Below are 24,703 nucleotides of genomic sequence, written 5' to 3' on the forward strand. Positions count from 1 at the left end.
GTCAACATGCATCGGCCATGGGTATGCATTTGCCCCCTCCCTTCTGTACCCCTCCTCCCACCACACATATTTTTAAAGGCTGTCTAACTATCGTGCTTCCTGTATTTTTCCCCATAGTCCTAGCAGCTATGGGGACCCGAGCTCTTGTTTTTTTGCCTCCCTGTCCCTTTACATTATGCTCCCTTTAGTCAACGTTCACATCCCTCTCAAGCAAGGTGATAGATGTCTCTCCGTCGCCGCCAGTATTCTCCCAACTGTTCTGCTGTTCTTCTCCTTGTGGATTTCTTCCCCACACTCTACCCTTTAAATGCCCCCTTTCCCCAGGGCCTCCTCATCCATTCTCCACTTGGCAGGCCTGAATCATCCCCATGGCCTCAGCAATAGCTTCTCTTAGCTCCTGACTGGTGAATCCAACTTAATAATGGACCTCACCTCTCTGATGTCTCACAGACAACCTCACGGTCAAAATATCCACCTTACAACCGTTTCCTCAAAATCAGCTCCTCTCCTTGTATTCCATCCAGGAGACTTGTATTCAGTCTCCTGGAAGTTAGCTCAACAATTCTATTCCTCACCTGCCACACTAGTCATCTCTTTAACACCTATCAAATCTGTCTTCCTTACCTAAGCCCATAGACTCCACTTAGGTGCTTTTGTCTGGTTACCTGGTGTGGCCCCCTATACATCCTCTTCCCACCAAATATGGGCACAAACCTAAAATATTATCTTTCATTCTGCTGCCAGAATAATTGGATTTTCTTCAATATACACATTATGCAATTTTCTTGCTTACAAATATTCAGAAGTGTCTGTATTTCTTTAAGGATAAGTTCAGGTGTCCTGGCTAAGCACACAAGACCCATCGGGGTATAGCCCTTGCTCACCTGATATTTCTTCCTATGGCTCCTTTGTTCTAGCCATACCTTGTTTACTTGCCGTTCTCTGAACTGGCCAGGCTGTTTCATGTCTTTGTACTTGTGACTGCATCCATCTCTCTGCATGAAATGTCCATTATCTCTATCACACTTTTGATAGCTACCTTCCAATCACCCTTCCAAAATCTAGTTTATCACCTGTTCTAGGAAGTCTGATTTGTGCTCACCTGCTTAGCAATCCACCAAGTACTTGCTATCCCTCGCTTGGCCCTGGGAGGCCAGATACCAAGTTTTGCTTGGCTTGGTATCCTCAGCAACTGATACAATGTTTGGCACAGTAGTTGCTCAATGTTTGTGAGATGGATGGATGGATGAATGAATGAATAAGTGATTAAGACATGAGAGGCCTACAAATCCTTCCCAATTGTCCAGCTGCCATTTTGTAATGTTCATCCTGCAAAGATGAGGAAGCATCAGTGCAGGTGGTAGGCAGAAACAGCAGAGATGGGGGAGTGGGGGAAGACAGGCCTGGTCCTGGACAGTGTAGGGGACGCTTGGGTGGGTGTAGCACCGTAGAGGGAAAGAAAGGAGTAGGTACAAGGAGATGTTGAAGAACCAGTGATATTAATTACAGTAAATTAAATGGAGAAAATAATACATGAGGGTAAGATCAAGTGAACATGCAAGGATGGAAGAGGCAGTACCAGAGACGAACAGAGCCCACTTCATCACTTCCCTGCATTTCATTTATCGCACCTGCACACTGGGAAGGTACCACTAAGTAATCAAGAGACTGGTGTTTATGCTGTATAGTGTTCTAAGTACAAAACAGTACCCTATGGCTTTTAGATTTTAAATTTGACAGACAATTCTTTCTTCTATGTCCTGTGTCTGAGTTCTCAGAAGTCAGGACCATATACTTAGGGAAGCAGTTTTGGTTAACAACCCAGGATTACTCTAATAATCTCAAAGGATGGTGGGGAATTCACTACCAAAATAAAAGAATTTCACTCAAAAAAACACAGGCCATACAGAACCTGGTGGGGGCTGCTGGGGCAATGCTACTATTCACTTAATTAACAGCTGTATTTGTGTGTGTTGAACTCCAAGTTCAAGTCCCTTAAATAAATATTCATGAGGGTCCAGGCAGCAGTGCTCCAACTGAGGACTGGAAGATGCAGAGGCCTGAGCGCTGCTTTCAACAGGATCAGTCCAGCTTGGGAGAGAGGCATGCGCACAACCACACGCCGTCAGGACAAGAGTCAAATGCTACTGATGCCCAGAGGGGAGAGCAGGGAATCTGTGTGAAAAGTTGAGGGCTCCTGCTGAGGCTTGGGAGGGAGGGAGCCTTTCAGGCAGAAAAGGGAAAAGTTTGTCCAGGCGGAGGGGAGTTCTAGGTCCCTTCATGGGGACTAGAGCTGGTAGCTGCTCGCGAGTCCTAACCAAGCATGAGGGGACGCCTCCAGGGTTGTCTGTCAGAAGATGATCCCCTTCAGCATCTAAAAGGGTAGATGGTGCTATCATTAATGAGTAAACTGTGGGGATGAGCTCACCACCGCAGGCACTCTGTGTTAACTTTAGAGCAACAAAAATAATTCGAAAGGCATCTGGAAATTCTATCTCCCATAAACCCAAAGAACAAAACATAGATTTCACTTTGGTTTCGAATACAGAATAACAGAAGGCCTATGCTTGGAAACTGATTAATTTTCTAATTCATTAGGAGTTATGTGAATAATAGGAAAGCAACTTAATCTGAAAAAAAATTGGGAGAGGGATAAATTAGGAGTTTGAAATTAGTAGATAACTATTATATATAAAATAGATAAATGACAAGGTCCTACTGTATAGCACAGGGAACTATATTCAATATCCGGTAATAAATCATAATGGGAAAGAAAAAAAATTAAAAATCTCTCTATAACCCCTGTTATTCCATCTTGTCTTATGCAGGAGGGTGAGGCTGAATTATTATCTTTATTATTATTTTAAAATATAGTTTCCTGCATGAAAACAGCAAGACCTTGTTGTTTATTTTATATAAAGTAGTATGTATCTGTTACTCCCAAACTCGTAATTTATCCCTTTCCCTTTCCTCCCTTGGTAACCGTACGTTTCTTTTCTGCGTCTGTGAGTCTGTCTCTGTTCTGTAAATAAGTTCACTGTATCATCTTTTTAGATTTCACATATAAGTGATATATTTGTCTTTCTCTGACTTACTTCACTTGGTATGATAATCTCTAAGTCCATCCATGAGAGCCCAAGTTATTTAGCTGGTAATTTTTTAATGAGACTATGAAATTCTAAAAGTCCTATCAATTTCTCCCCAAAGCATGATCATGTAACTTTTGCTTTCTATACCATTTATTTGACTAACTACAGAAAAATAAATTTTTTCCAAGTTTTTTTTGTGTTAAAATAACAAATGGTATTCTGCCCCATACTATTATTGTTATTAATGCTGATAATGGCTCCAGTAAGAAATATTTACAATTATGACTCATTTTGGAATACAGATAATTGTCTTGTAGTCCTTTTGAAAATAAACAGAATAAAGATAGCTTCTACATTATGGACTGCGGCTACACCCTTAATTGAACCTGGTCATGAAACATAACAAAAGCAGAAGAGAAATTCAAATCAGACTTCTTGCTGCAAAGCATTGTTGACTAAAGAAACTACAAGAGGAACCATTCAGAAGCAGATGGGTTTCCACATATAATGTATATTTTTAAAAGCAATTATTTTATATATAGAATGTGACTTAATAAAAACCTCCCTCTATCTGCAGACTTATAAAGGAACCACAAAGGGGTGTCTCTGCAAACACACAAACCCACATGCATAAATGCAAAACCTGTCAAAATCCTTTCCTGTTTTCCTAAGCTTAAAAAACTGTAATTCAATGCAATGGTGAGCTGAAAGGGCACAGATACAAAACATGTCCATTGTTAGCCTTCTATTAGATAAAAGTGTGTCATGCATAATAGAAAAGATGGTGTTTCCAATGGAAATCTATTTTGAGATGCATTCATTTAAAGGCAACCAACAGCTCAAAATCAAGTGAGGAGAAAGAGAGCCCAAGCAAATACTACAGAAACAGACAGAGACATCCAAGAAGGAGGGAGCCTGTATTAAATCTTAATTCCAGACCAGCAAAACAGTTTCAAATTCAAGCCAGTGATTTGCCATGAGGTCACTCAAGGAATTAGGAAGAAACCACCAACCAGAAGCAATAGATACAATGTCGAAGGCAAGTGTGAGATGGGGAGGGGGTTGGGGAGACCCTGTGACCCTTGTTCCCATGGGCTTATCTGTTCAGAAGGCATCAGCCAACAGCTGTGCTGCAGGAACTCCAGCCAGGGCTGAGTCACGGCTAATAATAGCTCTGAGTTCATCTTTAGACAACATGGTAAGTATCCTCAGAATTAATGGTGAAGATGTACCTCAATGAATATTCCATTTCATTGCTGTGTAATAAATTTTCAGCTTTGTGTAACACAAATATTGACAAAGATACACACAGTCACCGTATTTGAAAGCCTGGTTGTATAATTTTACCTAGTGGAGAAAAACGGACTCCATTTCAATAGGCTAGATAATAATTTGGCTCTATAATCGATGCTTTGGGGATCCAAAGCATGTTCTAATATATTTCACGCAAACCAAAATTTCACTAGTGACTTACTCATTTCAAGATATTCATAAAATAATCCCAGTTTGCCCATGGGCTGCAGATGGTAGTCTTGTTCCCATCGTGGGATTATCTTTTCTGCTCCTGAAACGGTGTGACACCGTCCAAACACGTTCATGACCCAGCTGCCAAAAAGATCAAATTATCAGTCAGAATACTGTCAGACCAAGAGCATAAAAGTATTACTGATATTTTGAGCTGAACACATCATCTTTCCAAGAATTCAATTTCTTGTTTTCATGCTAAATTTATTTTTATTTCTGCCTCTCTATCCCAAAATATTTTGAAGAATAATACTGACTACATACCTGGTTTTATCACAACTGTAACTATGATTTGTCCTCCTACCTCCTATTCTTGCGGGCATTTTAGTTTTTTAAAAATACTTTTCCTCATTTGATTAACTTTAGCTCCGCACCACCTGCCCCAGCCCCCACCATTTTCCTGCTCTTATCCAAAGTGATCTTTCCAGACTGAAAATTACCAGAGAAGATAAACAAAGCATAGAGGCCAGTGTGCATGTATGCGCACTTCTGACTCTCTGCCTGACAAGAATACTGGAGTGGGTTGCCGTGCCCTCCTTCAGGGGATCTTCCTGATCCAGGGATCAAACCTGCAATCTCTTGTGTAGCAGGCAGATTATTCATGTGCTGAGCCATCACGGAAGCCTGGAGGCCCGTGTGGTCCAGGGCAAAGAGAAAAGTAAGTCTCTTGATTGTGGGGGTTGGAGCCTAAGAGACCACAGTGAGGATTTGGGCATTTTTTTACACTGAAGGAAGTGGGGAATCATTAAGGGCACTGTGCAGAAAAGTGACATCCTTTGACTTTGGATAAGATAGATCCAAGGCCCTATTTTCAGCTGAACAAATTAAAAGACCAAAGATGTGACACATTTCCTTCAAGTCAGTGCAGAGCTCGGAGGAATCCTGGCTCAGTGCTCTGCCCCCAATGCTGGAAGCTGCCCCCAGAGCAGTCCTGTGTTTTCTCTTGGGTTATGTGTTTTTCTTTCTCAGAAGATTCTGGGCCAGCTGAATCCACCCCCTCCACCCCTCCGCCACCGCTTTTTAATAGCAATTTCTCTTGAAATTAGAAACAGTTGGCGTTGAAACAAGGTGTGCAGCTCTAGCTTGTAGGACTGTTGTCCCCTGAAATAACAGCTGGCTTGTGGTTTACTTGTCGAGTTCATCAGAAGATGCACCACAACAGCAAAAAACGTAGCATCTGGTTAAGCTCTGGCTGATTACACAGCACATTTATAAGGATTTCACTTAAAGACCACTGTATGTGTTGCACGTGAACACCTGTATGTACACACATACCCACCCATATACACAAACTGTAAGATGTGAATTACAAATAGCTGACCATGCTGGATTTCCCACTGATCCTGATCTCAGTGTTAACTGCTCACTGACACTTCCCCAGGCTTGCTGAGGGGAGATTTCTCTACAAGCAACGGTGCCCTTGGCTTCACAATCTTTCCCCACTTCTTTCTTCTTTGACATTAGGGGAAGAGCAGGAGGCTGTGGAAGTGGAGGGGATATGGGTTCAGACATATCCCTGGATCTGAATCCACACTTCATCTCTTATTCATTATAACTTTAGTCAAATTTACGTAAAATGGGGTGATAAAACCTACACTGCCCAGGGTTGTTGTCAGAATGAAATGACTCAGAACAGATGCGGATTTAGCAAACTTCCTAACATATCAAAACCCCCTGTGTGAGATTTTCTTTTGACAAACAGAGGCTAATTGGCTGAGGCCAACAGTAAATGAGGGCTAAGTTACTTAGAGTCTTGGCTTGCATCTCACTTCAGCACTTACAAGAATGACGTGGAGCACTTGTTGCTGGTGTTACTTCCGAGGCCACAACCCAGAGCTCTGTAATCATTCAAGTCTGAGGTTTGGCTGGGAATGTGCCGTTCTTCAGACATTCCAAGGGCCCTTGTGGTACACGTGGCAACAAAGACCACACGCATCCGTCTCCCTTCGTGACACCCAAACTCAAGATCACTGGGTTCTATTGGCTTAGTTTCTGCTCTGCCCTCATACTTTCAGCCTCAGCCTCTCGCAAAGTCCTCTCCAGGCTCCAGAGAAGCAGGTCTTTCACAGTTAGCAACCCAAATCCATCATGACTTGGATTCAGGATGAAACTTCTGTCCCGGCAGTCACTTGCATGACTACCTCATCTGGCGCTTGTTCCTTGTACTGTACTGCCTCCCACCACCAATCATATTAGGTCAATCAGAAGTCCTAACTAGCTTGCTTTTCTGAGCTTCACACTCTGAGCCTCTTGCTCAGTCTGAGTTGAATGACTCATCTGTAGCAGGAAATCTTGGTTTGAAGTTCATCTGTTATTGTTCGTGGTCTTTTGGGTTTTTCTATTGGGTTATTATTCTAGTACAGGAATAGCAATTTAATTACCCATGAGAATCAGCTATAAAACTTTAAAAAAGTATAGACACACTAGATACTTCTTCCCCTGGTCAAGGCTGGGGAAAAAGATTCTTCCTCTAAGCATGGGTTACAAAGTAATTTTCTTAGGAATGGACCATGCATATTAGTTTAACACTATCATTAAAAAATTGTCCTTTATTATTTACTACATGTAAAGTGTCGTGTGAAACACTTTACACCTCATTTTGTCTTTGTCTCTTTATTACCACATTTTATCCATATATTATAGATCATTACCATTTCTGTTTAGGATATTTCCACTTGCTAATTTTGAATACAAGCATCCTTCACTATCTGAATCGATTTGACTCCTGAGTTTACTGTCCCTGAATTTTAAGACTGAGTGTGTAGAGTGAAGAATACCTGTACTTAGGATTCTCTTATTGTATGTCTCTGATTCATTCCCTAGTCAAATTATATCTTGACAAGAGATATTTCCTCCTGTAAAAAGTCTGCTTTTTCTCATTATCTAAATAGTGAATGTTCACTGTGGAAAATACAGAAAACATATAAAAGAAGAGAATTACAGACATCCATTGTCTAAACACCAAAGGACAATGCTAAGACATTTTGGATGTTTAACTCTGTTTTTTTTTTTTTTTTTTTTTAACATTTTATCATAAAATTTCTTCAGTGAGTAGCTTAATGCAGAACTGTACTAGTTTTTTGTCAAGTACAGAATAGAATTCCCAGGAATGCTCCAATTATCAAAAAAGGAAGTGAGGTTGGGAAGGCCAAAAGGTCTAGGCTTGTTCTCTGGGTCCAATGAACAATTCCATTAATTTACTGACATTTGTATTTGAAGCACATGAGTCACTCATTCACTCAGCTGGCTCTATTGAGGACCTACTAAATGCCACATGCTGATGCACGTGCTCGAGAGATCTCCCCAACCCCCTAAAGGGAGCCTAGATCACAGCATCATATGGCCTTCATCTGCTCTGAGAACCCTAGGCAAGCACCCCAAGTGGAGCTGAGGATGGAAGCAGGTGAATTTATGATGAAATTCATTTCATGGGTCACTCAGACAGTAAAGAATCCGCCTGCAATGCAGGAGACACAGAAGAGATGTGGATTTCATCTCTGGGTGGGGAAGATCCCCTGGAGGAGGGCATGGCAACCCACTCCAGTATTCTTGCCTAGAGAATCCCCATGGACAGAGGAGCCTGGCGGGCTGCAGTCCATGGGGTTGTAAAGAGCTGGACACGACTAAGCACCTAAGTATGCATGTTCCTTTTGACATATTTAAATGGTGTGAAAATAGCGACTACCTTTTGTAAGTTTTCTTTCCCCTTTCTATATGTTTTTGGAATAGGTGTAGTTCTGATAGCAAAAGTAACTGATATATCTCTGTTATGTTAGAATGTTGTATGAAAAGGAAGGAAGGAAACTGGCACCTTTATAAAGAGCAGAAGCTATTCTCTAAATTGCCTAATTAAAAAAAAAAAAAACTATTTATTTGGCTATGCTTAGTATTAGTTGAAGCATACAGGATCTTTGATCTTCACTGTGTCATTCAGGACCTTTAGTGGCAGCATGTGGGATTTAGTTCCCTGACTGAGGATCAAACCCTGGCCCTCTGTATTGGAAGCATGGAATCTTAGCCACTGGACCACCAGAGAAGTCCCTAACTTGCCTAACATTTAGCACTCCCAGTTTTCAAAGAAGGCAAACATAATTCAAAACACATTACCTAAATATTCTAGGTGAGCAATAAAAATAACTGAAGGTAAAGTTTAGCTCACAAGAATTTACAATAATGTGTTTCCTTGAAGTGAAGGTATAAACAAACCACTTATACTATAATGTATCCTTTATTTTTATTTTTAACTATTTCACATGAACAAATTCCATTTTGTATGAATTTCTCAGTACCGGTTTAGGAAATATACCCTTCTTGACTGTTTAAATCAGAAAGTAGCTCACTGATGAGTTATTCACTAACACTCAGTGTTAGGTAACTAACCTATTTCCTTCAGAAAATGCTTTTTTTTTTTTTTGGTAATCTGAGTTAAGCTTTTCCTCTATTTGATACATTCATTTTCATATGGAAACATAGTATTATTTGCACACAACCTACTTTTACTCATCTGGAAAAAAATGTAACTGTGAGCCCAAGGTAAGGGTTGTCTACTGCACAGTAGGGCAAAAAAGTATTCATTGCACAGCTAAGATCAGAATCTGTTTTTGAGGGGGATGGATGGAACTAGAGAAAAGAGAATGTCCTTATTTACAGACAGACCCTGATAATTCACATTGAAGATAGAAGATAAAGCTCCAGTGAAGAAATGTGGAACGACATGCTGAAACCCACAAGGTTTTGCTCTTCAAAAACAAATAAACAAACAAAAAGACAAGAAATTAACTGCTCTACAAAGAGAATAAACAGAAACTTGGTAATGAGGGAGAGAGAAGAAAGGTTAGGAGAGGGAGAAGGAAGGATGAGAAGGAAGCTGGCTGTGGTGGCAGGGAGACATGGCAGAATGCCCGTATTCTGGAGCCTACAGAGAAGGGTGGTAAGTAAACAACAGCAACAGGATTCTCAGTAATACAGCGGGATGAAAGACTAAAGAGATGGAGTCTGCATTTCGAGATTCAAGTTGCCTGTTTCTCCTCTATGTCCCAAACATCAATAAGGCCTGCTTGTGTGAGTGGTTTTGGAGGACACTGAGAAGGTTGCATTTGGCATTCAGGCTGGCAGGAGCAGAGTACCGATGTGGGAGCAAGACAAGAGAGGGGTCAACAGTTTTGTGACAACAGAAACTCAGAGCCAGAAATCACCTTGATAAGGGCAGTGTGGCAGGCAGGGAAATTCTTCCCAAAGATGTCCACATCTTAATCCCTGAAACATATGAAAATTATGGGTGCAGATGCAGGTAAGGGTGCTAATCAGCTGACTGTATGAGACAAGACTTGATTATCCAGGTGGGCCCAGTGTACTCAAAGGGGCATTAAAAGTGCAAGATGGAGGCAGAAGAGAAGGTAGAGACGGGTGTGGGAGGAAGATGTAACCACAGAAAAGAGTCAGAGACAGGCAACCTTGCTGGCTATGAGATGGAGAAAAGAAGTCACAGGTCAAGGGATGCAAGTAGCCTCTAGGAGCTAGAAAAGGCAAACATACAGATTACGCTAGAGCCTGGAGGAAACAGCCCTGCTAGCACCTTGATGTTAGCCCAGTGAGACCTCTGCAGACTTCTGAGTTTCGGGACCCACAGGATATTAATATTCAATTTATTATTTTGTGGGGCTCCCCTCCCCCATTTTCTTCCAATAACCATTAACTGTGGGGTATTTGTTAAAGCAGCAATAGAATATTAAGACAATAAGCTGAAATATGCAGAAGTTACAGATGGCATTGGACTTGTCCATTCTGATATAGGACTGGGTTTCGTTGAAAAAGACAAAGTGACCTTAGCTAACATCTGTTCTCATTTCCAGGGAAAAAACTGTAAGTCAAAACCTTTGTAGTTATTTTTGACAACTGTATCATAAACTGCTACATAGCCTGGTGCTTTAAGACCATAAGTGAACCTCTGTTCTTAAAAGCATATGGATTTGGAGCCATGGGGTTTTACATTTGAACCCACAGTAGCCTCTTACTGGCTGTGTGAACTTGGGCAAATCATTTAACCTAATTAAGACATGGATTCTTCATCTGCAGAAGGGAAATAAAAATAAGCATTGTTTGGATGATTAAATGAGAGAGTACATAAAGCACTTAATACACTGACTGGCACATACTTAGAACTCAACAAATTACTATTACTGATTTTTAAATGCATGTACAAAAGGTGGACAAAGCTGTAACAAGCTGTGAAAACACGTAGTCTGAAGCTCCAACAAGGGCCATCTCTCAGAGGGCTATGATCCATCAGCCCCCAAGGATGGGCTAATAGGCAGAAACTATAGCAGATGGGGATTTATGTTTAATAGAAAGGCTTTAAAACATCATTATTAAACACTGTTGGTTGGATAATAAGCAGAGAGTCTCCTCCATGTTAGAGGTGGGCGTGCAGCAATGTGGACATGCAGGGAAGTGAGTGTGATGGGTGGGCCGTTCTATTCTCAAGATGACACAACTCGGTACTCACGGAAGTAACACCTCTTGTATGTTATTCCAGATTGCTTTTCCTCCCATGATGATTATCAGCTGTGTTGTCAGTTCAAACAGACACCCACCTGGGTCACACTGAAATATTAAAAAGTCCCAATTAAATTTTAGATGGATCTAACATGAAATAGTCATTAATTTTATTTATTTTGCTAAAATTCTAGTTTAGGCTAAAAAAAACTGTAAGGAATATAGAATGAAAATGTAAGGAATATACTTTTCATTGGGTAACTAAGAGAAAACACGCAACAGCTTAAATTGCCAAGAGAACGTAACTCTATATTCACACCTCTTCATTTCTGTATTTTCCCAGCCAATAAACTGGATCTCCTGGATAACCCACAAATTTGCCCTTAAAGAATGCGATGTAGAAACACGAAGAATAGTAGTTGACAAACTGGAATAAGAACATCTTCATGGTTAAGCTGTTCTCATAATCCGTCTGGGTCCTAGGGAGTTCTGTAGTTAAAAGAAACGTTAAAATTTTAAAATTGCAAACAGCTTTGAGACTCTAATCAAAATCATACTGATACATGAGTTAACATGATTAAAAAAATACAATTCACAGTTTCCATTTCAGCTGTTCTGAATTTCTTAATGTAGCTACAATGTTAATTCCAAGTTTACACATTGTTGAATTTCCCCTCAGGAGAAACAACATCCCAAAGGGCAGAAAAGTAGTCAGCTGCTCCTTAAAATTTATAACCACATGATATAAAATAGGTAAGAACTATCCTCTTTCAATATAAGACAGAAAATTAATGTTGAACAGTATGCTAAATGATATTCTCTTGTCTTCCTGAACTGCAATAAGGCAGGTCTGTTGGAAAGGGAAACTCTGTTAGAAGCATTTGGGGGAAGACAAAATGGGTTGTCCTCCGAGTTTAGAATTTAAACCAGTCTTATCATTTTCAGAAGATGACCACTGAACATCACATTTTGGAGAACGACCCAGCCACAGGCAGTGTGTAGGAAGCACTTAACTCTGGCTACTAAGCAGCTGCCTGGGATACAAGCCAGAAAGAAGAAACATTTACAACAATCGCCAGGGCTGATGAGAGTGGAGCTATATTGATATGAACAGCGTGGGGGGAAGACACATAACAATCTTAACGGTTTGTCCTCTCGGCAGTGCAGGAGCAGATTTACCACTGGCCTCATGACCCTCTTCCACTTATTTGCAATAAAGAGACTATTTACTTTCAACAATAGGGTACATAATGCAATGTAATTGAAAATATTATTCAGCACTGATCTGTTTACACAGAGCTTGGACATCATAAAGACTGTCTTTGCTTTGTCCCTTTTACTAATGCAAACCTGGAGATAATTCATTTCTTGGACAGGCTGGAGAATATATGTTTACATTTGAAATTTTCTAAAAATTGTAACATACTGGAATTAGAATGCCTAAAATATACAGTCCCTGTTTTTACTTGGTTCTAAAAATGGCTTAGAAAAGACCCACGTTATAGATATACAGCAGGACCTTACCAAAGTTAGTAATCATGATTGCCACTTTCTCATATATAGTGTTCAGAATCATGATGATGATAAAGCTGATGAGGGAAGCAGTGATGGACGTGGCCATCTGTGGAGTTACATACTTCTGGATTGGGTCTGTTCCATTAGAGATCTTGCGAAGGTTTACAGAAAATATAACAAACACGGAGAGCCTGTAGACAATGATCCCAATAACGGAAGCAATGATCAACAGGATCTGAAAACACAATATATTAACACAGCAGTGTGAGACTCGTCAATAATCATACTTTCACACTTAAAAACCGGCCCCATGCTGAAATGGACAACGTGCATTGCAAAGTGATGTTAAATCTCACGTAAGTGCCACAAGAGGGGTGAAAATCAGACATGTTAAATTTCAAAGAAAGCAGAGGGAATAATACCAGTCAAAAGAACTGGCGCCCCCGCTAACGGATGATGCTAACAGCAGGAGCCACTGTGAGCGGGAAGGAGGGGTCTGTGGAAGCTCTGCACTTTCTGTGACTTCTTCTGTAAACCTGAAACAGCTCTAAAAAAGAAGCCCTAATAAAAAGAAACAGAGAGAGGGAATCTTTACAGTATCTTCAAAATGGAGTGCCTGGTAGCATGTTCTGGTAGAAGAAAAAAAATCTGTGATCGCAGAACCAGTGAAAATATCCCTTCTGGGTATGGAATTACTTAGGTTATAAATGAGCGTTTTTTGCTTAGTTGTAGTCCATGGCAACCCACTCTAGTACTCTTGCCTGGAGAATCCCCATGAACAGAGGAGCCCGGTGGGCTGCAGTCCATGGGGGTCACAGAGAGCCAGACACCACGGAGCAACTAAGCACAGCACAGCATAGTCCATGAAAAGGATGCGTTTCCTTCCAACAGAGAAGCTCTCACTGACTCGAGGGGCTGGGTGAGCAGGTGCTGGCTGCTGTCTTCATTCCCACAGCTGAGCAGACCCTGAGGAGAACCAGTGAAGCTGCAGAGGTGCCCTGAGGTCACTACCGGAAACGGCAGCAGGCAGCTCTCTGCTGACAAACGCTTCACACGCGTTTTATACTTGGATCTTGAGATCTTAAACCGGCAGTTATTTATACCTCACCTGCACAAGATTCATTTCCCTAAGCCACTGTAGTTTTGACTGCGCAGACCCAGGATCAGTGCAGGTGTCAAACACGGCAGACACTTCCTCACTAGGTGGGTTTTCTCTGGCCTCTGAACGGGGCATGCTGAAGGTCCCATTTTTAAACGTCATTCCCTGTATCTACCTTCTTGGACACATTCCAGAAGCAGGTATTCAGTGTCTCTGATGGCCTGTGATGACTGCCATGATAGAGAACGCTACAGTGAATGTGAATTACGGGGCCAAGCAAATGATGGCATGTTGTTTACAGTTACAGAGGGCAGCTGGTTTCTACCAGCTGGGGGCAGTAGAGCCTGGCCGCACTCCAGAGTTCGAATCCCAGCTCCTCCACCTAGTGCAAATTACTTAGCCTTTGGGGCATTCAATTTCCTCACCCATATAATGGGGGGATAATAACAGCAACTAATCTTTAGGATTATTGTGAGACTTCAATGAGTTACTACAGGTAAAAACAGAGCATTAAGCCCAGGCACATGAAAACCACTGTCTAAATTTTAGCTATGATTATGGTGCCCTAAAGAGTTAAAAAGATGTTTTCCTTACTTTTGAAGCCATCAGTTTGTGGGTGAAGCATTATACTTCCTCCTCTAATCTCTCTCATTATCTCCTTTTCTTCACAGTTAAGGCTTCACACTTGTGAAAGGAAATAATACTGTGTGTGTATGTGTGAAAATTAGTTAAGGTGGAGAGAAATGTATAACACATACATGCCATTGAAATAGCTGGTTTTTTTTAAGTCTGCTAGTAATTTTTAAAATTCAGTAATCATTAATAGTTGAGATTCTTTAAATGCTTACTATTGCTTCAGCATCCACATATTTTTAAAAATCCTCACAACTGTCCTGTGAGGTAGGTAGTATTGTATTTCTTTTTATAAATGAGGAAATAGAGCCACAAAGAGATGAAGCAATATGCCCCCCGTTAAGCAACTAGTGAGAGAACTGAGATTCTCAGAGTCCAAGAAACAGGAAATTCTATATGGCACTGCCTCCTACATGGTTGGATTCTAATTCATTTCAGAACTTTTAGAAACTTGACATGTTTCCATTTTTCTTCAGAGCACTTAATGGGTTCAGTACTTCTTAAAGAGACAGGGAAACTTTTCATCCTCCTTCCTCCAGTTTCTTACATTTCATTTTTTCTGATCATGACTTTAATGTATGTTTTTAGAGCAAATTGGAAAGTACCCTGGTTGTGGACACTGGACACTGGTTGCTTCTGCTGCCTGGGATCTGTTCCCTGTCTTAGAAGAGCGCCTAGTTTTGTTTTAGGGTAAACAACCTCCTCTCTGTTTATTCCAGTGGTTTGGGCTCTACTGCCCACCCTCCCTGGGCTCTACACGTAGATCCCAGTTGGTTTGAGACAAGGAAGTGTCTCATCCTATTGGCTCAGCACCTGATTCCAGGATGGGCAAATAATCTACTAAGAGCCACAGAGATGTGAGGAGATAGTGCTAGTGCCCACTCGACAGATGAGCCTCCTCTGTCGACGGGGGAAACTGCTAAGCAGACCTTTCCTGGCTTGGACGTGATGTGAGATCTGGAAAACTGCAGCCGCCTTGTGCCCATGAGGGATGCCTAGACGCACTGTACCGGGATGCCACTGGACACAGAGTGGTCAGAACAAAACCAGCCTTGACATCATCTGGGCTACAATACCCTTGACCGAAGTCACACCTCAGACATGAGATTTTTCAGTTATAAGAACCAAGAAATCTCACCCATTCCCATTTTTTGATTCTTGTTTAAACCAACTGGAGACTGATCTTCTGTCACCTATAATTGAAAGACTTCAAATATCAAAATGAATAAAAGATAAAAATAGGAAAGAATGCATCTATATATAGGCATAATTCCTTCAGAACTATTTACTCTTTGCATATAAAAATTATTTTACATATTAACTTTGTTCCTAAGCCCATCATAATCATAACATTTTCATAGGTCATAAAATATTTTTGTGGACATACTTTTTCATGGCTAATATTCTACTGTATGAAGGGTGGAAGGAGGACACTTTTGGCAGAGATTTTATATATGTATATATAATATTTATATATCAACACAAATAATATATATGTATATAAAATGTCTGATTAAATCCATGCTGACTTTTATCATTTTGAAATACTTCCTGATTAAAAGTTTTTAAAAGCTGAATTAGTAGATTAAAGCATAAGAATATTTTTGGCTTTTGATGTGTACTGCCAAACTGCTTCCTAAGAAGGCTATCTGCTGCTGCTAAGTCGCTTCAGTCATGTCCGACTCTGCGACCCCACAGACAGCAGCCCACCAGGCTCCCCTGTCCCTGGGATTCTCCAGGCAAGAACACTGGAGCAGGTTGCCATTTGAGCAGCGTATAAATCCAGTAGTCTAGGTATGAGAGTAGGTGATCACTTGGTACTTCATCCTTAGAGTCTTATCATTTGAGAGGTGAAAAACTGTATTTCATTTCCATGTGCACTAATTTTATTACCACTGAGGTTTGACATCTGCCATTGTATTTTTTTCCTTTCTGAATGCATATTCATCTCCTCTGCATTCTTAACTCCCGAGATTTTTGGTGTTATCTTAGAAGTGCTCTGAAGTCTTTATGTATTGAATAGCCCTTTGTCCTATTTGTTGACAAATATTTCCTCTGGATGTCCTGTTTAAATTTAGGATGCTTTTGATGCATAGAAACTGGATAATACTTTCCTCTGAAACTTCTTCCACATCTAGAAATCGTGTGTGTGTGTGTGTGTGTGTGTGTGTGTGTGTGTATATCAATATTTACTTCTGATTTTTTTATGATGTTACTTTTTAAAAGTTTCTTTTCTGGAATTTATCACAGAATGTGGTTTAGAGTATGATTTCAATCTTTCCCTTTTTTTCCCAAATAGCTAACAACTGTTTCATTGCCATTTACTGAATAATCTTTACTGATCTCCTTGATTTGTAATGCCTTCCTTTTCATATGTTAAATTATTATTGAGCTCATATCTGGGCTTCATGTCCTATTCTCTAACCTAGATATCTTTAAGCTAATGTTGCGCCATGTGCTCAGTTGTATCCGATTCTTTGTGACGCCATGGATGGTAGCTTGCCAGGCTCCTCTGTTCATGGAATCTTCCAGGCAAGAATACTGGAATGGGTTGCCATTTTCTTCTCCAGGGGTTCTTCCCCACCCAGGGATTGAACCTGTGTCTCCTGTGCCTTCTGCATTGCAGGCAGATTCTTTACTGCTGAGCCAGGAGGTAAGTCTCTTGAGCTAATAAAACTCATTATGTTACTAATATGATTTTATTAATAATAAGCCCCCCAAAGATGGACAGAAACAGCAAGGACCTAACAGAAGCAGAAGAGACTGAGAAGAGGTAGCAAGAATACACAGATGAACTGTGTAGAAAAGGTCTCAATGACCTGGATAACCATGATGGTGTGGTCACTCACCTAGAGCCAGACATCCTCGAATGTGAAGTCAAGTGGATCTTAGGAAGCATTACCAGCAACAAAGCTAGTGGAGGTGATGGAATTCCATTTGAGCTATTTCAAATCCTAAAAGATGATGCTGTGAAAGTATTGCACTCAATATGCCAGAAAATCTGGAAAACTCAGCAGTGGCCACAGGACTGGAAAAGGTCAGTTTTCATTCCAATCCCAAAGAAAGGCAATGCCAAAGAATGTTCAAACTATTGCACAATTGCACCAATTTCACATGTTAGTAAGGAAATGCTCAAAACCCTTCAAGCTAGGCTTTAGCAGTAAGTGAACCAAGAAATTCCAGATGTACAAGCTGAGTTTAGAAAAGGAAGAGGAACCAGAGAACAAATTGCCAACATCCGCTGGGTCATAGAAAAAGCAAGAGAATTCCAGAAAAACATCTACTTTTGCTTCACTGAGTTGGCTAAAGCCTTTGACTATGTGGATCACAATAAACTGTGGAAAATTCTTAAATAGATGGGAATACCAGACCACCTTACTTGTCTCCTGAGAAACCTATTTGCAGATCAAGAAGCAACAGTTAGATCTGGACATGGAACAATGGAATGATACAAAATTGGGAAAGGAGTATGTCAAGGCTATACATTGTCCTTCTACTTATTTAACTTATATGCAGAGTACATCATGCAAAATGCTGGGCTGGATGAGTCACAAGCTGGAATCAAGACTGTCAGGAGAGATAGCAACAGCCTCAGATATGCAGATGATACCCCTCTGATGGCAGAAAGCAAAGAACTAAAGAGCCTCTTGATGAGGGTGAAAGAGGAGAGTGGAAAAGCTAGCTTAAAACTCAACATTCATAAAACTGAGATCATGGCATCTGGTCCCATCACTTCATGGCAAATAGATGGGGAAATGTGGAAACTGTGACAGATTTCATTTTCTCGGGCTCCAAAATCACTGCAGACAGTGACTGCAGCCATGAAATTAAAAGACACTCATGCCTTGGAAGAAAAGCTATGATAAACCTAGACAGCGTATTTAAAAAGCAGAGACATCACACTGCCAACAAAGGTCCATACAGTCACAGCTACAGTTTCTCCAGTAGTCATGTATGAATGTGAGAGGTGGACCATAAAGAAGGCTGAGGGCCATTAAACTGATGCTTTTGAACGGAGAAGACTCTTGACAGTCCCTTGGACTTCAAGGAGATCAAACCAGTCAATCCTAAAGGAAATCAACCCTGAATATTCATTGGAAGGACTGATACTGAAGCAGAATCTCCAATACTTTGGCCACCTGATGGAAAGAGTTGACTCACTGGAAAAGATCCTAATACTGAGAAAGACCGAGGGTAGGAGAAGCGGGCGACAGAGGATGAGATGGTTGAATGGCATCACTGACTCAGTGGACAGGAGTTTAAGCAACTCTAGGAGATAGTGAAGGACAGGGAAGCCTGGTGTGGTGTAGTCCATGGGGTCACAAAGAGTCGGACACAACTTAGTGACTGAAGAGCAACAATATGATTTTATTAATAATAAACACAAAATTGCTTTAAGTTCTGATATTTTACAAGCACTGTCTTTTTTATCTAGAATTATTTAAGACTTCTTTTATGTCTTTCAGAAGTTTTCATTTTTTGATAGTTCCTATTATCTTTTTATTAAGGCTACTCTTGGAAAATTTTAGAATACTTGATGCCTCCCATCTGGTCTCTCGATTAGAAACTGGAAAACCTGAACCATGGATCTGATTTAAAGAATAGAGGTAAAAAAAAAAGCTGGAAGAGTCATGGGTAGCTGGAGTTACTGTGAAACCTTGAGAGCCACTCCATGTGGTGGCTTAATTGTCCTCTGGAATCAATCTTTTTTATGAGACTGCAGTTTCCAGCTCGACTTTTCAGTTTTCTCAACATTTAAAATTAGATACTGAAAAAAACCTGTTGCAGATTCTTACCCAGAAAAAGACAGCACTGGCACAGAGGGTTACACGTATACACTTTCCCCAGGTGGTGAAGGGAACACGCTCTTCTTCCTAATTAAAGAAGAAAAAAAAAAGTCAATCAAGGATTTCTCCAACAAAATTATTTTTCTCCTAATTGGTTGCTGTATCCTAGGTTTAATTTTTATATGTAAATGTTCACAGAAATTTATTCATAATAACACAAACTAGAAAAATCCCAATTGCCCATCATCAATCTATTCAAAGGATAAACAAACTGTACTATATGCATATAATGATAAGTTACTTACTAAAAGGAGAACTATGAATACACCAAACAGTCTGGGTGAATCTCACAAGGACTGTGATAATTAAAAGAAACTAGACACAGAAGACTACATCCTAGGCATTTTCATTTATATAAAAATTCCAGAAAAAAAAAAAGACTAGGAAAAATCACTTTTTCCTACAGCTATAGGAAAAAAATGATCAGTGCTTGTCAAGGTGAGGATTTCGGGGAGGATCTACAATCCAAAATTATTAATATACAAGGGGACATTTGGCATAAAAGAATTGTTCTGTGTTTATGTTTGTGGTGGTGGTTGCCTTCCTGTATATATATATATATATATATGTTTCAAAATTTATCATATTGTACATTTAAAGTTGATAAACACACATACAAACACACACACACACACACAGAGTTTAAAGATAAAATCATTAACTTATCCCAGCCTCTATACAAAATTAACATTTGATTTCCAGGAAAAATGCATTCTTGGGTGCTCTTAAAAAACACATGGTCTCAAAAGCCTAGGCTTAATTTTTTAAAAAAATTAGTTTTCAGACTCAGCCTCCTTATTCAAAATTGCATGCTTTTTTTTTTTTTGGTTAACAATTTCAAACATACACACAACAAAACCAGTGCAGTGTTTATTTTACTAACAGTTTCTGAAAAGGCAAGTGTGAATAACATACTGTTTATCTGCTATGATTTGAGCTCAACAGTCTGGGTATCTGACAGCGCTATTTCTGAGCTTGTCTCAGATTTCATAAGTCACTGCAGTGATAGCAAAGAGCCTGTGCAGGACAGAAAGTTTCACAGATATCTGCAAGTACCAGGTATCCGCTGTAAGTTTCCTGACTGAACTTTTGTATTAACAAAGTGTAACTCTTGAGTTTTTAGCATTTCTGTTTTATAGTTTATATAAATATATTGAGATTTTTTTTGAGAGGCCCAATCAACCATGTGGTCATAGCTGTAAACATATACATGGCATTTCCTTTGTTCCAGGTCTTAGCTATTCCAAGTAGGTTCTACTCATTAACTCCATCAGCTTACCACAGTCATATGAGCAAACACCTCTCGTATTTCTGTTTTACAGCTGGCCACACTATGGCACAGAGAAGTTAACAAATTTCGAATACCACTTAGCTAGTAAGTTGTTGTGTTTGGATATGAATTCCGTATGTTTTATTCCCAGGGCCTCACCGTAACACTGCTGGCCTCTCTATACAATGGAGGATATGTTTGCGATAAAAGCAAAGTGAGGAGGAATAAGAAGGAAAAAAATGAACCTTCATCTTCCATTTTTTACCAAGCAATGCTACAATGGAAATTTAACTTATTAGCTGGCAATTTTAAATTTAAAATGGGTAGGTTTAAATTTCCAAAATATCTTTTCCTCAGTATTTTTTCATACGTTGCCAATAACACAGGCATTTGTTTTTCAGTACTCAAAAACATTATGCACATCTGATTTTGTCTAAGTTTCAGCCTTCTTTTCTGAATGTACAATCTTTCATAAACACATGCTTTGACCCCCGTCTTTCATTGAAAACAAGAGAACTATTCATGATGGAAATTATTTGGAGCCTGTTACATTATAAAAGACAACTGTCACCTTCTCTTGGGTAACTGAACCTCATTTTTTTTCCATTTATAAAATGAGGAGGTTGAACTGCTCTCTCCAGACCCTTTTAGTGCCAACATTCTGTAAATCTGTGATTCAATTTATAAAATCTATAGCTGGAGCCATTTTCAGATGCTCTTGGTAAAAAGCATTTTCTTTCCAAGAGTTATTCGTATTCAAAGCCTACTGTCCTTGGACCTACTGTCCAACCTATACTGATGACTGCAAATACAATCGGCTCTAAATTTTATATGTTGATGGAAAGGAGCAATAATGCAGATGATTTTAAAAAATCATCTTTCACTGACTTTGAAATGTTTATACAAAGAGATAGAGAGTTTTATTTTTAAATTCTGAAGCAACAATAAAAGCAGCATATTTACCTGTCTAGTTATAAAAATGCCTAATATGGGGCCTGAATACAGCCGCATCTCAACAAACATTTCCCCTTTTATCCACTCTCCGATTTTAGGATAACAGTCACACTACTCTGTGCACATTCCAGACAGAAGGGGGAGCAGTGGCTGAGGCCTAGTGCAAGACAGCTAGTCTATGACGAAAAGTGAGCTGTAGGGACTTCCCTGGCAGTCCAGTGGTTAAGACTTTGCCTTCCAATACAGGCTGTGTGGGTTCAATCCCTGGTCAAGGAGCAAAGATCCTACATGCCTTGTGGCTAAAAAACTAAAATATGAAACAGAAGCAATACTGTATCAAAAAAAAAAAAAAAAAAAAGAGAGGGCTGTAATAATGAGGGTGCATGTGAAAAATTGAGAATCAACTATGAAAATCAATGTCTTTCCTTCTATGTCACTATTTTTTTTTTTTTACTGGTATGAAAAGATACAAATCAATACATCTTTTATACATTTCTTTCAGAGTTTATGTATTTTTCATTTTACTGTTAATAAGAGAGAAAGGACCACAGTTGTCTCCTGTGTCCACAATTCTAAACAGTGCTTCTTCACTTTGGCTGTATATTAAAAATCACCAAAGAAGCTTTAAAAAAATTTTGTGCCAGAATGTACCCTATTCCACTGAGTACCATGAGTGTACATAGACAGAAGCTGGGCATCAACATTTTATAAGCTCCTCGGTGATTCCAGTGTGCAACCAAGTTTGAGAACCCCAGCAATATATAGATTGAATTGCATGTAGACGACATCCTATTTACCTGAGTGATCTCATTTATCACCACGTGAGTACACCGTGCCTCGTATTCTGGTCGGGCTTGCTCTTCCTGCTGTAACTCAACAGTGTCCCATTCGTATTCAAGTTCTGCCTGGCGCCGCTTCCAAAACTCCAAAAACAAGGTTACTAACAAAGAGAAAGAAAAGCGTCATGTGCATCTTCAAGGATCAGTGATGCTTCAGAAATCTGTACTGAATAATATTAATTACTCACAACACTTTTGTACATGGTCAATAAAATCCAATTTTAATTATCGATGACACTAATACTTAAAACAGAAAAGTGAGCTAATGTTTATTTTTTAAGGAAAATGATAATTTATCCAACTTGTGAAACCAGGCTACATCATGGCAAGGGTAGTAGTGTGATGGTCAGAAGGAATGTGATCCTGTCTACCACTAAGGCATCTGCTACTAGCACATTACTGCCAATAAAAAACACAGGTAACTATAATTCAAAGCCGTCCATGGTCCATCTTTCAGTCTGCTTCCCCTTGCATCCCTCTCCCTCGTTCCCTCCAAAGGGCCTGGGGGATGAGAACGCTTTAGTGGTCCCCAAATCTTTATTTTCTACTTCCCAAGTTGCCCCAATTAAAATAATATTCTTAAATATGGAAATATATTTTTCAAATTAGTATAAAGTATGAGTAAAATAATTTTAAGAAATCTTTATTATTTTTCAACACTTGACACTTCAAATATTAGACAGAAACAACACTAAGTGTTCATTGAAAATATGGTTTCAGGGTAAATCCCCTAGGCACTTCTTCTAATCAGACTGTTACCCATTAGCCCTTTCTACACAGAAATTCTGGAATAACCAGTTACACCCACAAATATTTCTGAGTCTCTACTGAGTACTGAGAATGAAGAGAAAAAAAGATATGGTCTCTGCTTCAAGGAGCTTCTAAGTATACAGGAATGACAGTGCAGTGCTACTTACAGTGGACGATTAAGAGGGCTGTGATCTAGGTAAGTGCTGGGTGGTCTGGGCACACAGAGTCACAATGTATTGATAACAAGTCTGTCCTGGAGAAGAGGGCCTCTGGGGTGAGTTCTGAGATGCCACAGAGCTGATCAGGTGAAGGCAGAATGTTAAGGCCATTTCCCCCAGGGAGCTGTGTGTGCAAAGGCAAGATGCTAAAGAGACACATGGGGAACTACTTTCCAGGAAGTTCAAATAGTCTGGAATAGAGCCCAGAGTGTGGTGAGATGGGTGGGGCCGCCAGGTGGACAGATGGCAGGCGAATATCACAAAGGACTCTGTGTGCCTTAAAGATGGAGGAGACATCAAAGGCGGTCAAGAAGGAGTAGAGGCAGCTAGACCTAAGGGCGGGTCCAGGATGCTTCAGCTAGGAGGTGGGAGAAGATGGCATTTTAGGAGGTAGACAGATTGGACACAGGTGTGATGAAAGGGGAAGATCAAGGATGCTTGCCAGGTTTCTGGCTTTGGCAGTGTCCTGAATTCTAGTGTCATTCCCTGAAATAAGAAGGGCAGGAAAGGGAGGAAGTCTGAGAGAGAAGACAACTGATTCGGTTCTGATCAGCTGCCTGTGGGCCCCAGAAGAGATGTCTGGTAGGCAGATAAACGTCTAGAACTCAAGAGAAAGACCCAGACTGAGCAGAGAATTTGTCCTGTTTGCAGCGGCAACTGGGGCAAGAGTGGATGAGCTCTGCATGGACTATGGAGGGGCAGTTCTCACCCTGGCTGCACTGAGAAGCACTGAGGGCTCTTAAAATGGTCTCAACCTGGGCACCACCCTCAAGGTGCTGATTTCATCAGTCTGACATTGTTTTGTCTTTGGAAAGCTCGACGGGGCAGTCAGGGTTAAGAATCAACCTGCAGAGAACAGGGAGCCTTTGGGTAGAGGGCAAACAGAGGTTGTCTTGAAATCCTGCAGACCCTGCCACGGGCAGCTGGACATGCAGGGGAAACCTCAAGATGCGCCATGAGGAAGGTGAAAGCAATGCTTCCCAACGGCGAGGACAGCGGGAATGCTCAAAATACCCACCTCCGGCAGTGTTTGTTGTGACTTCACTGATGTTCCAACAACAGTGAGTGAGAGCAGAGATAATCTGGACATTGGAATCAAGTCTGAATCCTGGTTGTGACAATCACTAGATGTTTGACTACTGGTTACAATGCTTCCACAGCCTGAGTCCCCGCTTCCCTCTATGGAAAATGGGGGAAATAGGAACCAGCTTACAGGCTGTCCTGAGCTAAATGACCTAACATTTATAAAGACCCTCATGACCCACTGAGGTAACTGCTATTACCACCCCCATTTTGGACATCAGGAAACAGAGGCACAGAAAACTTCAAATACTTGCCTGAGATAAGGAGTCAGGTATCGAAGCAAGGCATGCTTGGCTTCAGAGCCCAAGCCCTTCTTACAACTAAGCCTAACTGCCCAAGCTGCCTGCTCCATAACCCGCCTCCTGCTGGCTCTGTTCCAGCACCCAC

The 24,703-nt window shown here is 40.5% G+C and overlaps 1 protein-coding gene across 2 annotated transcripts in view; it reads right to left on the reverse strand.

Annotated features, from left to right (window-relative positions):
- The window catches only part of ANO6 (anoctamin 6), a 231,470-nt gene that overhangs the window by 18,195 nt on the left and 188,572 nt on the right, over positions 1 to 24,703 (reverse strand). For both annotated transcript variants that reach the window (XM_042246830.2, XM_015094718.4), the window contains 6 exons: positions 22,224 to 22,366; positions 19,152 to 19,229; positions 12,633 to 12,858; positions 11,428 to 11,597; positions 11,119 to 11,216; positions 4,564 to 4,694 (listed from right to left, as the gene is read on the reverse strand). In XM_042246830.2, coding sequence (XP_042102764.1) covers positions 4,564 to 4,694; positions 11,119 to 11,216; positions 11,428 to 11,597; positions 12,633 to 12,858; positions 19,152 to 19,229; positions 22,224 to 22,366 — 846 coding nt within the window. The remainder of the gene's footprint in view (positions 1 to 4,563; positions 4,695 to 11,118; positions 11,217 to 11,427; positions 11,598 to 12,632; positions 12,859 to 19,151; positions 19,230 to 22,223; positions 22,367 to 24,703) is intronic.

This window comes from Ovis aries, chromosome 3 (genome assembly GCF_016772045.2).
Source record: "Ovis aries strain OAR_USU_Benz2616 breed Rambouillet chromosome 3, ARS-UI_Ramb_v3.0, whole genome shotgun sequence".
Taxonomy (NCBI): Eukaryota; Metazoa; Chordata; class Mammalia; order Artiodactyla; family Bovidae; genus Ovis; species Ovis aries.